Source organism: Sapajus apella, unplaced genomic scaffold (assembly GCF_009761245.1).
Source record: "Sapajus apella isolate SASKATOON/1434 unplaced genomic scaffold, GSC_monkey_1.0 scaffold570, whole genome shotgun sequence".
Lineage (NCBI taxonomy): Eukaryota > Metazoa > Chordata > Mammalia > Primates > Cebidae > Sapajus > Sapajus apella.
In genome coordinates, this window is record NW_022437496.1 from 25533 (window position 1) to 42817 (window position 17285).

General features: G+C 39.2%; 1 protein-coding gene across 3 annotated transcripts in view; it reads left to right on the top strand.

The window, feature by feature from the left end:
* The window catches only part of LOC116546080 (DNA polymerase theta-like), a 30843-nt gene extending 13976 nt beyond the window's left edge, over positions 1 to 16867 (top strand). Inside the window, exons 7-13 of one of the 3 annotated variants that reach the window (XM_032272424.1) lie at positions 1696 to 1843; positions 5166 to 5312; positions 7267 to 7479; positions 14417 to 14598; positions 15613 to 15817; positions 16147 to 16289; positions 16400 to 16867. In XM_032272424.1, coding sequence (XP_032128315.1) covers positions 1696 to 1843; positions 5166 to 5312; positions 7267 to 7479; positions 14417 to 14598; positions 15613 to 15817; positions 16147 to 16289; positions 16400 to 16453 — 1092 coding nt within the window. In that variant the 3' untranslated portion in view covers positions 16454 to 16867. Of the gene's footprint in view, positions 1 to 1695; positions 1844 to 5165; positions 5313 to 7266; positions 7480 to 14416; positions 14599 to 15612; positions 15818 to 16146 lie in introns of all 3 variants that reach the window. The other 2 variants (XM_032272422.1, XM_032272423.1) reach the window with 2 other exon arrangements.
* Positions 16868 to 17285: the final 418 nt, after the last annotated feature.

Here is a 17285-nt window from a genome sequence, read left to right on the forward strand (position 1 = left end):
TACATCCCTTTCATTGTATGCTTACATCAGGAGCTAGTGATCGATTTAAAATGAGCATCAGATCGTGTCATCCTTCTTCTCAGAAACTTGAAATAGTTTTCTGTTTCATCTAGAATAAAAGCCAGTATCTTCACAGTAGTCTATGAGGCCCTACGTGATCTACACCCCCCGCCCCTCTTAGTGCTCTGACTCTATCTACTACGGTCCCTGACACTTCCTTTACACTGGCCTCTTTGCTGTTTTTTTTAAATATTCTAAGAATTTCTTACCTCAGCTTCTCTTTTTCTAGAATGCTTTCCCCTTAGGGTCATCAGTGTGGTTTCCTCTTTCGCCTTTAGACCTTTACTGAAATGTCACTGTCCCAGACCTTCCCTGGCCACCTTGTCTAAATTAGAGTGCTCTCCCTTACACGATCTCTATTTCTTTTCCCTTAGCACTTTTCGAAACCAGACATACTATGTGTTTTACTTACCTTGTTTTTGTTATTATTTGTCTCTTCCTACTGGAGCAGAACATGAGGGTGGAACTTTTTTGGGGCTTTGTTGGCTGCTCCATTCCCAGTACCTAAATCAGTATTTGACATATAGTAAATATTTGTTTAATGGGTGAGTAGATGGATGAATTAATCCAGTTATTAATACATTGACATACTTCCAGTATGGATGATTTGCAGGGCTACCCCTCCTTTATTTATTTATTTTTTTTCGAGATGAGTGTTGCTTTGTCACCCAGGCTTGAGTGCAATGCCACGATCTCCGCTCACTACAGTCTCCATCTCCTGGGTTCAAGCGATTCTCCTGCCTCAGTCTGCCAAGTAGCTGGGTTTACAGGTGTGCACCACCACACCCGGCTAATTTTTTGTATTTTTAGTAGAGACGGGGTTTTACTATGTCGGCCAGGCTGGTCTCGAACTCCTGACCTCGTGATCTGCCTACCTTGGCCTCCCAAAGTGCTGAGATTACAGACGTGAGACACCACGCCTGGCAAAACTCTTTTAATAGTATACATTATCATGTTTTATATTTATTTAGTACAAATTGTCTTTGACTTATGATGGAGTTATATCCTGATAAACTCATTGTAAGTTGAACATGTATTTAATACATCTAATTTACTGAATAGCCTACCTTTAATGTGCTCACAACATTTACATTAGCCTATAGTTTGGCAAAATCATCTAGCACAAAGCCTGTCTTATAATAAAGTGTTTAATATCTTGTAATTTAATAAATACTGTGCTGAAAGTGAAAAATAGAAGAGTTGTATAAGCACTCAAAGTATGGTTTCTATTGAATGCATACTGCTTTTGCACCATTGTAAAATAAAAAGAAAATCGTAAAGTCCAACCATTGTGAGTTGGAACATCTGTAGTTTAATGTGTCTCTGCGTGAGACTAAAACCCCCTAGACTACTAGGATCTTGACTTTCTTTTTACTCAGTTTCGTATCCCCATTGCCTGAGGGTTGGAGATCAATAAATATTAGTTGAATGAATAGAAAGTGTTACTTTCACTTGCATCATAAGGAGTTCATTTTTTTTTCTTCTTTTTTTCTTTTGTTATTGACTTTGTAACTGATTTTTATTATGCCTTCTAGAAGAAAACAGCTTCCCCAGAAAGGAAAATGAGTGCTTTTAAACTGACGTGAGAATCTGTTGACAGTACCACTGAAGTGGTTATTTATCTTTCCTTTTTAGGGAGATGAGGACCATGTTGTTAGTTTATGTTATGAGACAATTCGTGATAACCATTCAGTATTACTTTTTTGTCCATCAAAGAAATGGTGTGAGAAGCTGGCAGATATTATTGCTCGTGAGTTTTATAATCTGCATCATCAAGCTGAGGGTGAGTTATGGACGGAAAGGAGAGCCTTCATGTTTAGTAAATTTGCTTGAAAGTAATGGTAGTGATTATGTTAGCAAAAACATGGTTTTTGTTCATCATTGCCACTGCCTGCCCACTAGGTAGTACTCTTTTTACCAAACTGTGTTTTGAGATTTTTATTTTTTTAGTTATTTTTTATTATTATACTTTAAGTTCTGGGGTACACGTGCAGAATGTGCAGGTTTGTTACATAGGTATACATGTGCCATGGTGGTTTGCTGCATCCATCCCCTCGTCATCTACATTAGGTGTTTCTCCTGTTATCCCTTCCCAATCCCCCCACCCGCTGCTATCCCTCCCCTATCCCTCCTAGCCCCCAACAGGCCCCACTGTGTAATGATCCCCTCCCTGTGTCCATGTGTTCTCGTTGTTCAACACTCACTTATGAGTGACAACATGCAGTGTTTGGTTTTCTGTTCTTGTGTCAGTTTGCTGAGAATTATGGTTTCCAGCTTCATCCACGTCCCTGCAAAGGACATGAACTCATCTTTTTTTATGGCTGCATAGTATTCCATGGTGTGTATGTGCCACATTTTCTTTATCCAGTCTATCATTGATAGGTGTTTGGGTTGGTTCCAAGTCTTTGCTATTGTGAACAGTGGCGCAGTAAACATACCTGTGCATGTGTCATTATAATAGAATGTTTTATTCTCCTTTGGGTATATACCTAGTAATGGGATTACTGGGTCAAATGGTATATCTATTTCTAGGTCCTTGAGGAATTGCTACACTGTCTTCCACAATGGTTGAACTAATTTACACTCTGACCAACAATGTAAAAGTGTTCCTCTTAGGCCGGGCACGGTGGCTCAAGCCTGTAATCCCAGCACTTTGGGAGGCCGAGGCGGGTGGATCACGAGGTCAAGAGATCGAGACCATCCTGGTCAACATGGTGAAACCCCGTCTCTACTAAAAAATACAAAAAATCAGCTGGGCATGGTGGCGCGTGCCTGTAATCCCAGCTACTCAGGAGGCTGAGGCAGGAGAATTGCCTGAACCCAGGAGGCGGAGGTTGCGGTGAGCCGAGATCGCGCCATTGCACTCCAGCCTGGGTAACAAGAGCGAAACTCCGTCTCAAAAAAAAAAAAAAAGTGTTCCTCTTTCTCCACATCCTGTCCAGCATCTACTGTCTCCTGATTTTTTAATGATCGCCATTCTAACTGGCATGAGATGGTATCTCAATGTGGTTTTGATTTGCATTTCTCTAATGACAGATGATGATGAGCTTTTTTTCCTATGTTTGTTGGCTGCATAAATGTCTTCTTTTGAGCAGTGTCTTCATATCCTTCACCACTTTTTGGTGGGGTTGTTTTTTTTTTCTTGTAAATTTAAGTTCTTTGTAGATTCTGGTTAGTAGCCCTTTGTCAGATGGGTAGATTCTAACCACATTCCGTCCTTAGTATAGACTAGGTAAACACACATACACACACACACAATTAGATTAATCGACTTTAGATTTTTAGAATACTGGATATATACTAAAGTTCTTTATCCAGGATCCATGGACTTTGAGAGTTTGATCTTTGGAGCCGCTAAATTGTATGCAAAACTTCACATGTAGACATTTCTTTCGGGAAAATAACCATATCTTTATATTTCCAAAGGAATGTGTACCTGAAAAGAATCACATGCACCGGCCAGACGTGGTGGCTCATGCTGGTAATCCCAGCACTTTGGGAGGCTGAGGCGGGCAGATCACAGGTCAGGAGTTTGAGAACAGCCTGCCCAACATATCCTAGATGGTGGAGAAACTGATATATACACACACGCAAAATTTACATTGTATATAACTTATGATGCATACTAAAAAAATGAACACCTGTGTACCCACCACTTAATTTAAAACTAGAACCCCAGCCCTTTTAATTTTTTAAATAAAATTGAAAATGAGCCAGATAAGTGTATACACTGTTTTTGATTTACTCATGTTTTTGTTTGTCATATATATTTATATATATTTCTATTATTTTCCACTGACACATAATTCAAAAACATACTTTTATTTATTTTCTTTTGTTCTCTTTTTGAGACAGGGTCTTGCTTTGTTGTCCAGGATGGGATGCAGTGGCACGATCTCAGCTTACTGCAATCTCTAACCTCATGGGCTCAAGTGATCATACCACATCAGCCTCCTGAGTAGCTGGGAGTATAGGTGCATGCCACCATGCCTGGCTAATTTGTTTTTATTTTTTTTTAAGAGATGGGATTTTGCCACATTTGCCAGGCTGGTCTCAAACTCCTGGATTTAAGTGATCTGCCCACTTTGGCCTCCCAAAGTGCTGAGATTACAGGTATGAGCCACCATGCCCAGCCATATATTTACTTTTTATGAAAACTTTTACAAGTTCAAAAATTCAGAAGTCTAGGAAGTTTTTAAACACAGCATATAAGTATGTAAAGCTTTTACTCCATTTAAGAAAGTTAAGGCTGGGTGGTGGCTCATGCCTGTAATCTCAGCACTTTGGGAGGCCAAGGTGGGAAGATTGCTTAAGCCCAGGAGTTTCAGACCAGCCTGGGTAATATAAGAGATCGTATCTCTACAAGTCAAAAAAAAAAAAAAACTAGCTGGGCATAGTGGCATGTGTGTCTGGTCCTAGCTAACCAGGAGACTGAGGTGGGAGGATTGCTTGAGCCCAGGAAGTCGAGACTGCTGTGAGCCATGATTGTGCCATTGTACACACACGTGACTCTGCCTGGGTTACAGAGTGAGACCCTGCCTCAAAACAATGTTAAGCTCTTACTGGGGGAGAAGTTTACATATAGGGACAAAAAAACAGAGGGTAGTATGTAATTAACTACCAGATTAGTGCAAAAGAGGCTAGAATAATTTCACAGAGAAGTAGGCTTTTTTGTGACAGGATTGGTGAAACCCTCTGATGTTGATACTGCTGGTTGTGGTATACACCTTGAGCATGGGTGTTGATTTTGGGGCTTTGAGTGGTAATCAGTATCCATGATATTGTACTTCCTTTAGCAGTTTCCTTTGATTCATTGCCTGTGGGCTTGGTCTTACTCTTAGAGTTTCCTAGACTTTGGTGCACCTTAGAATTGCCTGGGGAGATTTAAAAATCCTTCATGCCCAGGTCACATCCCACACCAATTATACAACAATATCCAGAATTAAGAACCAGGCATCAGTATTTTTAAAGGATCTCCAGGGAACTATAGTATATAGCAGTTTCAGAACCATTTTCCTGTTATTAAACTCTATTATGATTTAGACAGATACCACTTAAAGAGGCTGAGCTAGAAGTGAACAGTGTTGATAATTTTTTTGTGACAGGATTGGTGAAATCCTCAGAATTCCCACCAGTAATTCCAGAACAAAAAGACCTCCTGGAAGTGATGGATCAGTTAAGACGTTTGCCTTCAGGACTGGACTCTGTATTACAGAAAACTGTACCATGGGGAGTAGCATTTCATCATGCAGGTATTTCACGTTTATAATCTATTAAGAAACCTCCAAAATTCTTCATACTATCTTAACTTTTATATTTGTGTACATTTATTTCTTGTTAAACACACTTAATATCCTTAGATTTCTTTTTAAGAAATTTTGTGGGCCAGATGTGGGACCACTGCACTCCAGCCTGGGAGACAAGGTAAAAAAAGTAATTGTGTGGGCTGGGTGTGGTGGCTCATGCCTGTGATCCCAGCACTTTTGGAGGCCAAAGCAAGTTGGTCACCTGAGGTCAGGAGTTCAAGACCAGCCTGGCCAACATGGCGAAACCCTGTCTCTACTAAAAATAGAAAAATTAGCCAGGTGTTGTGGCAGGCACCTGTAATTCCAGCTCCTCGAGAGGCTGAAGCAGGAAGAATTGCTTGAACCTGGGAGGCGGAGGTTGCAGTGAGTTGAGATCATGCCACTGCACTCCAGCCTCAGGGACAGAGTGAAATTGTATGATAGATGAAACAAGAGTAAAATGAACATGTTTCAGTTTACTTATTTGTATATAGTAGTCTTTCCTTGTCCACTGAAGACCACCAGTGGATAGTACCAACCCTACATATGTTTTTTCATAACATGTTAAAAGTTTTAAATGCATTTGAAATGTGTGTGTGTATGGGGGTATATATATTTATGTAACTGGTATATAGTAGTCCTTCTTTGTGGGGAATATGTTCCAATATCCTCAGTGGATGTTTGAAACCACCGATAGTACCAAACCCTCTATATACTACGTTCTTTGCTATATAGTCACATTGTATAGTGCAGGTAGTGTATACAGCATGGATACACTGAATAAAGGGATAATTCATGTCCTGGGTGGTGCAGCATGCAATTTAAAACTTATGAGTTGCTTATTTCTGGAATTGTCCTCTTTATATTTTTGACTTTGGGTAGCTAAAACTGTGGAAAGCAAAACCACAGATGAGGGGAAACTACTATTTATACACACACATGAAATTTACATTGTATATAACTTATGATGCATACTCAAAAAGTGAACAACTGTGTACCCACCACTTAATTTTAAAACTAGAACCCCAACCCTTTTAATTTTTAAATAAAATTGAAAATCAACCAGATACATATATATTCTGTACACTGTTTTTCGTTTGCTCATGTTTTTATTCACACATATTTATGTCAGAAATGTACCTGATCACTGTGATGCATAGGCCCTGAAGATATATCGATGAATAAGGCATAGTCCTATCGACAAGGAGTTTGTTGTCTAGAAAAGCAGTTGGCAAGTTGTAGTCTGCTGGTCAAGTCTATCCTACCATATGTTTTTGTAAATAGTTTTATTGGAACACATCCATGCCCATTTGTTCTGTTGCTGCTTTCATGTCATAGTGGCAGGGTTGAACAGTTGCAGCAGAGACCTGCTTTTCCATAGGAACAGAAAAGTTTGTAGACTCCCTGGTCTGTAAAATAAGATAGAGATATACTAGGGACAGCAGATTATACTCTGTTGTTGTTATTGTTTGAGACTGAGTCTTGCTGTGTTGCCCAGGCTGGAGTACTGAGGTGTGATCTCAGCTCACTGCAGCCTCCACTTCCCAGGTTCAAGTGATTATCCTGCCTTAGCCTCCCATTTAGCTGGGATTACAGGCACCCACAACCATGCCCAGCTAATTTTTTATACTTTTAGTAGAGAAGGGGTTTCACCATGTTGGCCAGGCTGGCCTCGAACTTCTAACCTCAAGTGATCCACCTGGCTCGGCATCCCAACGTGCTGGGATTACAGACGTGAGCCACCACATGCGGCCAGATTATACTCTTAAAGAGGTAGACTGTGATGACTCCTTTGTCAACAGTCATAACAATAGTTTCAAAAATCTTTAGAGGCTTGAAGCAGACTCTCAAATCCATTTGTGAATGATCAAGAACAATATTTTCATTATATATCTGTAAATACATGAAAACCTTTTTTTAGGTCTTACTTTTGAGGAGAGGGATATCATTGAAGGAGCCTTTCGTCAAGGTCTCATTCGGGTCTTGGCAGCAACTTCTACTCTTTCTTCTGGGGTGAATTTACCTGCACGTCGTGTGATTATTCGAACTCCTATTTTTGGTGGTCGACCTCTAGATATTCTTACTTATAAGCAGATGGTTGGTCGTGCTGGCAGGAAAGGAGTAGATACCATAGGTAAGTGAGTTTCAATTTAATTGTAGCAGCATTGCTAAAGGACAGTGTCTACTTGGAATCTGACTGGTGCCTGGCAACCTGTTTCTCATCATGCTGTATTTCTTTATTATCCAATGCACTGATGTCATCATTTTGGATTTACTTAATATTTACAGTGAGTATGAGTTATAATTTTCATATATCATCAACTGTTGATTTTCTACAAATGTTAAATTAAGATTTTCTTTTGTATTCTATACAATAAAATGATTTAGTATTATGTAAATCAAGATGACTTCTTATTACTTAGCTGGAAGATGATTTTTAATTTCCAAGTATAGTCTATTCTTTAGCACTAATAACTTTTCACAGAGGTTAGTTCAACTTAGGTGACTAGTCTTAGAAATCAGACAAGGATGCTGGGAAGCACCCTCACACTTTGGGAATAGGAACTTGGCATCCCATCTTTTTTCTCTAAATTGGTACTGGCTCTGAAAAAACACCTTTTCATTTTCTTACCTTGTACCAGCAAGTTATGGTTATATTAAAAGTTTTATCTTAAGCAGTGAGGAAGAGGTTTGTTTGAATTAAATGTCGAAACGGCAGCAAATTTTATTTCTAATATGCTGTATCATTATATTTGTAACTAACTCATTATTGGCCATCTAACATTAAACAACCTTGGAAGGAACATTCCCTGTCACTTCATTTTTCTACTCTAGGACATAATTGACACCAGTATTTTATTAGGTATATCAGAAAAAAAAAACAACAGGCAAACAATTTTGTGGCTATTGAAGAGAAATTAGGTAATCCAGGAGAATAAGGAAAGTGGATGGGAAATGGACATTCTGGGCACAGGAGGCCGGGTAGTACACTGAGGAAGTAACTTTTAGAATAAACTGACTTGTCACATGAAGTCCCCAAATATGTCAGTTATCATTATTCGTGGATTCCATATTTGAATTTTCCCACTTAACAGAATTTATTCAGTATCCCGAAATTAATTCCTCTGGGGCTTTTGCGGGCATGTGCAGATCTGTGAAAAACTGGAGTCTTCCCAAGCACACTTTCCCTGTTACGGTTGAACAAGCCAAAGCTCTGCCTTCTTGATTCAGCTCTTATACTGTGAACAAGCTTGCTTTTAATGGGCTAGTTAGTGCCACATTTTTGTGCTTTTAGCCGATGATTTCCCTGTTAACATGACCCCCCAGGCAAAGTATGAAATGCTGTCTAATGTTCCTAGTGCATTAAGGCTGTGCTGTGCCTTATGGAGAAAATATGTGATAAGCTTTCTTTAGGCATGAATTATAATGCTGTTAGCTGGAGCTCAACATAAACAACTATGTATATTAAATAAGATGTCTTTAAACAAAAACATGCATGAAACATGATTTTGTATTGATTAAGTGATGAAAATGTTTTTACTAGAGACTTGCAGAAAACTAATCATCTATTTTCCTTGGCAGAATAATCAGTATTCTGTGTTCATGGCAACTTTATAGAACGTGACTAACACAAATACCAAACATTAATCATAATTTATTGGTAACTGGGTTAGTTAGAATATAAATTCACTGCTGTAACAAAAACTAATACAATAGGTGTTTAACAAGATAGAAGTTAATTTCTTTCTCATGTAACAGCAAAATTGTAAGTAATCTAGGCCTTATACCATGGCTGTAGTGTGTCAGGGACCTAGTCTTCTATTTTGTTTTAACATTTTCAGCAATATAATTTCTATCCTCAGTATAAGTTGGCTAGTCCAGTCTCTCTCAGCACATCTGCATTTCAGCCCTCAGGAAGTAGAGATGAGGAAGCAAAGAGCATGTCCTGCCTTTTAAGGCTACTCTTTCACATGGTTACATTCCCCAACTGTATGAGAGGCTGGGAAATACAATCTTTAGCCCAGGTGGCCGTACACCCAACTAATAAGGAAGAAAGAAGACACTGATGGCTATTGGAACAGCTTTCAGTCTCAGCCCCAGTAATAAATGACCCATTTATAATCCCCGAAGGGCATTGGTCTGCCTTTCTTTTAAGCCCCGGAAATGTTGATGATTTTTTTTTAAAAAATTCTATTTTGTTAGATTTTTCCTACAACTGACATCAGAGCAGTTTATCCTGTTTCTCTCTTACTTTACCTACAAAATATGCAGATGACATGTACATGCTTAAGAAGGGTTGAGGGAAGAGGGTGAGACTCTTCCTTCCCATTTCTATTTGCCTACCTCTGCCCATCCCCAATTCTCAGTGGACTCACACCCTGGGGAATGGAGTATAAGTTCATTTTAAACAGATATTCTTCTCTCAGGGACAGAGGGTCTTTTAGATAATGTAGACGATAAGGAGAAATAAGATAAGATCTTATTTGCTTTGCTGTGTTCTTAGCTTGTGTTTATTATGGGAAAGAACAATTGGAAAGTCAGTGTCCTGGGCTAATTATCAAGTCTTAAATCACAACATTCATGCAGAACTAAAATATATTGTAATTAGTTCATTTCTGAGGCCTTAAAGACTTCCAAGCTTTTAACCTTGCATCTCATTGCATTTCAGGATGCCATATGACTTGCTCATAATTTCAAGCTAGTGAGGAATGTAGGAATATAGTATTTTATAGTGATTATGGAGATTTAAATACTTGGTTATGCTTTTTGCATTGTGTAGCATCATTGTAAATTCTGTGCATTTTATAAGTGATATTAATATTTCCTGGACAGCACACGGTGTTTTATTTAGATAACACTTCAGTCTTCCCATAGACTACTTAGAAGCTTCCAGAGTAGGATGAAGGTACTTTGTGCCAGAATAGCAATTTGCAAGTTCAGCAGTCAGTAATAAATTGTTTGATTCTAAATAATTTCAACTCCCTCTTGTGATGTGGATGAGACCTCCCAGACAGGTGGTTGCAGGAACCTCTATGTATATACTGACATGCATTTGGACATTTCATAAACCCTGCCCATTCAGAAAAAGGTTAGTTCATTTTGTTGAAGAATCAAAGCCTGGAAGACCTTTAAGCACCCCAAAGTGGCTTATTACCTTGCTGCTAATGCTAGTTGATTCATTTTCTAGGTAACTTATATGTGTGTTTGTGTTTTTCTTACGCTGGGCTGTTTTGTAACCATTGCAAGAGCCAGGTATTACAGTCATGTGATATTTTTTAAATTGGATATTGACAAGTTATAATTGTATATATTTATGAGATACAGAGTGATGCTATATGTATACAATGCAGAATGATGGAATTAAGTCAATTTTAACATATCATCACCCCCAAATACTTACCATTTATTCTTCCTAACTGAAACACTGTACTCTTTGACCATCCCCGTCCTCCATCTCTCTAGTCTCTCTTTCTTCTGCTTGATTGAGCCTCTACTAAAGCTTTGATTGCATTTTTCAGTTCAGTCATTGTATTCTTCATCTCCAGGATTTCTCTTGTTTTTATTGTTTCTATTTCTTTGTTGAACTTCTTATGTTGTGTATTGTTTTCCAAATTTTATTTAATTTTTTATCCAAATATCATTGTAGTTCATTGGACTTTTTATAGAGAATTATTCTAGATTCTTTCTCATTTCACAGATCTTCATTTCTTTAGGGTTCATTGTTGGAGCTTTGTTAGTTTCTTTTGAAGACATCTTGGTTTCCTGGTTCTTTGTAATCTATGTTCTTGTGTTGGTATCTGCACATTTGAGAGGACAGCTACCTCTTGGCTTTTATAGGTGTTCTTTGGCAGGGATAGAACTTCACTTGTCTAGCTTTTGATTCTGAATAGGCCAACTGGTAGCAGCTCTGAGGAGGCAAAGCTTGCCTTTGGGTTCTGTAGATAGTTGGGCTGCTGCCTTTTTTCTGAGTCTGGATGGGACTGCTGCCTGGGCCCTGCTATCAGGTGAACCCACTAACTGACCTCTACAATCAGGCAGAGTTGCTGGGTCGCAGTGTATATCCCTATTTCAGATCTGCACTTGAACAGTGTTGCAGGCTGGGCCCAGTGGTTAGGTGGAGTTGCTGTTCTGGTCCAGTGGCCAGCTGCTGTGCTCAGGAAATGCATGATTGAGCATGGTGGCTTATGCCTGTAATCCCAGAGACGTGGGAGGCTGAGATGGGAGGATCATTTGAGCCCAGGAGTTTGAGACTTCAGTGAGTTATGATCATGCCACCACACTCCAATGTGAGTGACAGAGATTCCCACCTCTAAAAATAAAATTATAATAAATGCATATCTGAGGTTTGCCTCCCTGCCTAGGTGGGGCCTTAAGAGTGGGCTTTGAGACTGAACTGAGGGCTATTCCATCTGTGGCAGAACTAGTCCCTGCAATTTGCAAAAATACACTATGATAGGCATCTTCCACCTGGGGCAGGTCCTTGAGGTTGAACTGAGCACTGTTTAAAATCCCAGGTTTAGGGTAACTTCCCCTGCTTCTTTCTAAAATGCACTGTGATGATCAGCTCCCTTCCTGGGCAGGGTCCTCATGAGCTTTGAGGCTGGGCCTGGAGGCTGGCTATCAAAAGATTCAAACCAGGTGGAATTTCCTACCACTTCTGGAAGTAATCAGCTCTGCTTTGTGGTGGGCTACGCTGTTGGCTGGTATTTCTGATTGGACACCACCGCTGGCAGGTACACAGAGCTACCACCAAGGTTGGCATGCTGGTTACCGTGAGCTCTGCCTCCTTGCTTTCCTTCTGCCTGGTCCAAGGTGATCTAGCTGTGCTGTTACCCAGTGTGTTCTCCGTGAGGTGAGACTGGAGTTGGCTTCATGGGAAGCCTCTTGGAATGCTAGGGAAGCTATTTGTTTGCCTCTGGTTCTCTTTTTCCACTGTAGAAGCTGGGGGCCCTGGGGAGTCCTTTCTGTGTGGTACTATGCTGACTTGGGGGAAGGCAAGGGGTGATGCAGTCAACATGAGATAGTTTCTCTTATATATCTTGAAATTTTTATTTGATTTTTGTGGTCCATGCAGAAGTTTGGGACTTATTCCCAAGTTTTGGGTCAGTGAGGGTTTGGTTGTTACTCGTTTTTTGTTTTTTGACACGGAGTTTCGCTCTTGTTGCCCAGGTTGAGTACATGGCACAATCTCGGCTCACTGCAGCCTCTGTCTCCCAAGTTAAGCCTGTGCCTCACTCCTGCCTTAGCCTCCCAAGTTGTTCGGATTACAGGCATGTGCCACTACACCTGGTGGTTTATTTTGTATTTTTAGTAGAGACAGGGTTTCACCGTGTTGGTCTGGCTGGTCTCCTGATCTCAGGTGATCCACCCACCTTAAGCCTCCCCCCCAGTTCTGGGATTACAGGTGTGAGCCACTGTGCCTGGCCCTTTTTTTTTTTTTTTGGAGATGAAATTTTGCTCTTGTTGCCCAGACTAGATGGAGTGCAGCAGCCCAGTCTAGGCTCACTGCAATCACTACCTCCTGGGTTCGAGCTATTCTCCTGCCTCAGCCTCCTGAGTAGCTGGGATTACAGGCATCTGCCACCATGCCCAGCTAATTTTTGTATTTTTAGTAGAGATGGGGTTTCACCATGTTGGCCAGGCTGGTCTCAAACTCCTGATCTCAGGTGATCCACCTGCGGCGGCCTCCCAAAGTGTTGGGATTACAGGCATGAGCCACTGGGCCAGGCAGTTTTGTTTTCACAAAGGTGTTCTTGTCTGCAGATAGAAGCTAGTTCAAGCTTCTGGGAGGAGGGTACTAAGGCCTCCTATTCCACCAACTTGCTGATGTCTTGTTTCATTTTTTCAATGGTGCCTATCTTTATAATCATTTCTGGGATAAACAGCCAGTTATCATCGAATTTATATTCACTTTATCCTATCTTGATTCTCAGTGTGGCAGTTGGAAAGCATAATCTATACCTTCTCTTTGCCTGGGCTAGTAAGTACATTCAACACTGTGCCAGTTTTGTTTCTATTTTAAAAAAAGCATCCTTCATTTGGCTCTTTTAACTTCTTACCTGTTTTCTTTTCCACAGTATTGGATTCATTTTTGAAGACAAGTTATGATTCTTTATAGTCATAACTGTTGCAATAATAGTTTGTATTTGTTCAAATCATATAGTTGCATATGGTTTTAACATATAAGTGCTTTCATGTATGTTTGTTCACTTGATTGTCACAATAAAGCATTTAGATTAGTAAATGTTGTAAGAAATATTAGGTATGTACAAGTATTTTTGAATTTATTTTGTCATCTATAGTAAAACTTTACATTTGCATTTTATTTTACAGGTTTGAAAGTACCTCTATTAATTACTTCATTATTCAATAATGGTTAATCCTGTAAGGGAAGAAAAAGACTTCTCTACTTTCTTAGGTTCTGCAGTTGGGACCTGCTAATTAAATTAACAGAAAGATTAACAGGAGAAAAGGCATATAAACTTTATTTGATGCTAATATTTTAATTTTTATGTGCATGGAAGCCATTATAGAAAAGAATTGAAGACCTGAGAAACTGTTAAACCTTGGATTTTATATAACATTTTAACAATGGGCAGTAAATTGTAGAGAAGTGACAAAAAGGAAAAGGTACCTGGGCTTCTAGGGTCAACAAATTATGACAAGATAAATATATGGGGGGAACTAATGGAAGATAGAAGTTATTTTAGTAGAATTTGTCTGTGCAGACCCATCTCTGCTGAACTATCTCCAGCGATAAGGGTTGTTGTCCTGTATGGGAGAGGGAAGGGGAAACATCATCACAAAGGGAAAATTCATTCTTGCTTTTAGGCAGATAGGGAGAGAACAGAGAGTTCTTTCTGTGTTTGCTGCTTCCCAGTGGCCTTCAGCTCAAAATAATCATTACGCTAAAGTGGCATATTTGGGAGTAGCATATTCTGATCCCCTTCTGTCTAAAGTTCAGGAAATAAAAATAGCCATAATTTTATTACTATAACAACCGCCATCATCTCTTGCCTCCTTTTAAATAAGTAAGGCAACTTAAAATCTCTTTAGCTGATATCTTACAGAACTATATTGGGATTTTGCAAATGCATGTCTTTCGGTTATAGGTGAGAGTATCTTAATTTGTAAGAACTCTGAGAAATCAAAAGGCATAGCTCTCCTTCAGGGATCTCTAAAGCCTGTTTGCAGCTGTCTGCAAAGACGAGGAGAAGAAGTGACGGCCAGCATGATACGAGCTATTCTGGAGGTAAAAGAGGTTGCTAAATTACCATTTGCTCTTTTATGCCTAAAGTGGTAAAATATTAGTAAATGAAAATCTTTATGTGGTTTTTTTTGTTTTTTTTTTTGTTTTTTTTGAGATAGAGTCTCACTCTGTTGCCCAGGCTGGAGTGCAATGGCATGATCTCAGCCCACTGCCATGTCCTCCTCCCAGGTTCAAGCAATTCTCCTGCCTCAGCCTCCCAAGTAGCTGGAATTACAGGTGCACACCACCATCCCCAGCTAATATTTGTACTTTTAGTAGAGATGGGATTTCACCATGTTGGCCAGGCTGGTCTTGAACTCCTGACCTCCGGTGATCTCCCGACCTCCCATGATCTCCCTGCCTTGGTCTCTCAAAGTGCTAGGATTACTGGTGTGAGCCACTGCACCTGGTGCTTTATGTTTTTGGTTTTTTTTGAGGTGGAATTTCGCCCTGTCACCTAAAATTTCAGATGGATTTAATGCTTAATTTATTTTTCTTCATAAGAAAATATTTTATCTACTTTAAGGAGAACTTTTCTGTTGTCATTAGGTGTTCAACAGTTACAGTGAGTGGTGATGGAATAGTTAATAAATGACCTCTACATTAAGATTCTAAAAACTTTTGTTTTTTTTTTTTGATGGAGTCTCACTCTGTTGACCCCAGGCTGGAGTGCAGTGGCATGATCTTGGCTCACCACAACCTCCACCACCCAGATTCAGGCGATTCTCCTGCCTCAGCCTCCTGAGTACTGGGATTACAGGTGCACGCCACCACGCCTGGCTAATTTTTGTGTTTTTAGCAGTAACGGGGTTTCACCATGTTGGTCAAACTCATCACCTTGTGATCTGCCTGCCTCGGTCTCCCAAAGTGCTGGGATTACAGGCGTGAGCCACCGTGCCTGAACCATTCTAAGAAAATTTTAAACAATGAGAATGGAATCGCTTTCTTTCTTTTATATCCAGAGGGCTTGCATGTTTTAGTAAAAAGTTACAGAAATTTTCAAATATTTTCTTTCAGATAATAGTTGGTGGAGTGGCAAGTACATCACAAGATATGCATACTTATGCTGACTGTACATTTTTGGCTGCAAGTATGAAGGAAGGGAAGCAAGAAATTCAGAGAAATCAAGAGTCTGTTCAGGTTGGAGCAATTGAGGCCTGTGTCATGTGGCTGCTAGAAAATGAATTCATCCAGATTACAGAAGCCAGTGATGGAACAGAAGGTAAGTGTGACTTCTCAGTTGCAATTTACTCACTTTTTCATCTTTAGTGAGTGTATTACTGCTCAGTAAATGGAAACTGTCTTTTCCTGTAGTATAACAGGAAATTGATTTTTTTGAGCAGTGTATCAACTCATTTTTAGTAAATCAGTATTGTATTTAGCAACTTCAGACAATTATCATAGAGCCTGCTCATACATTTTCATGCACTGGATAAGGTATTATTTGTAAAATTTATCTGCCAAGAGGGTTAGCTTTGGAATACAGAGATAGTATTTTGTTTTGTTTTATTTTGAATGTTCCTCTCTTTTTTCACCTTAACCCTAAACCAGGAAAGGTGTATCATCCAGCACATCTTGGTTCGGCTACTCTTTCTTCTTCACTTTCTCCAGCTGATACTTTAGATATTTTTGCTGACCTGCAAAGAGCAATGAAGGGCTTTGTTTTAGAGAATGATCTTCATATTGTCTATCTGGTAAGTTCTGTTGTCTTAACGATTATGTTTGTGAAAATAGGGAGAAAAAATAGATATAGAATCCTGAACATCAAAGATACCCTAACATCTTGTCTGTTTTCCTTGACTAGGTTAGTACTGGTGGGAATAGAGAAGAAGGAAAGAAGACAATTGTTTTAAAATAACAATCTAAATGTTCTAGTTACCTTTAATTTATTTTCTACAACTTCCTTTCAAAAAGATTTGAGTTGGTTCATAAAAATATATATATTTTACAATATATAAAAGAACAGCAAAAGAGAATGGGATATCAGAAAATTAAAGATAAGATCATGATATAAAACTCAAGCAAAGGTTGGGACACAAACATGCATGCCATTAAGTCATGTCCAGTGCTGGTGTCAACTTTGATTCTGGGTTTTCTAGCAACTAAAACAAAGAGGGAAGCTTGATTAGTCTTAATATTCGTAAAATAAAAAAACGAAACAAGTTTAGGAAAAGCATTGCATTTTGCTGCATAAGAAATTTAGTCCTATAAGGATACTTTGCAACTTAACATGGTTGGTAAAAATCTCTATAATAAATGCAATAAGTAATTTAACAAGTTTGTTTACGTTAGACTAGAATGCTCTATGAATACTATTTTGTATAACAGAGATTTTGATAAGAATTGGATAGTGTTTGAGGTCATGTTCTTTGCCAATAACCTGATCAGAAATAATTAATTTTGTCAGTTAAGAGCAGATGCATGCATTTTGATAAACAAGTGATAGAGGGAGGTGAGTACAATTGAAATTCTCATTAGAATGAAGGGGGCTTATCAGGAAATGTGTTTCAGTAAAAAACACTAAGTAGTAAGCATAGGGGAAATGTCTAGACAGTGTCAATTTTCTTTTCTTACAAACACATATAATACATGGGTGATAATAGGCTCAAAGGTCTGTGCCAAGAATGCGGCTGGGAGGAATGTCAAAGCAGGTCTCACCAGTCATCTATCATGGCCTTAAAAATAAGTCT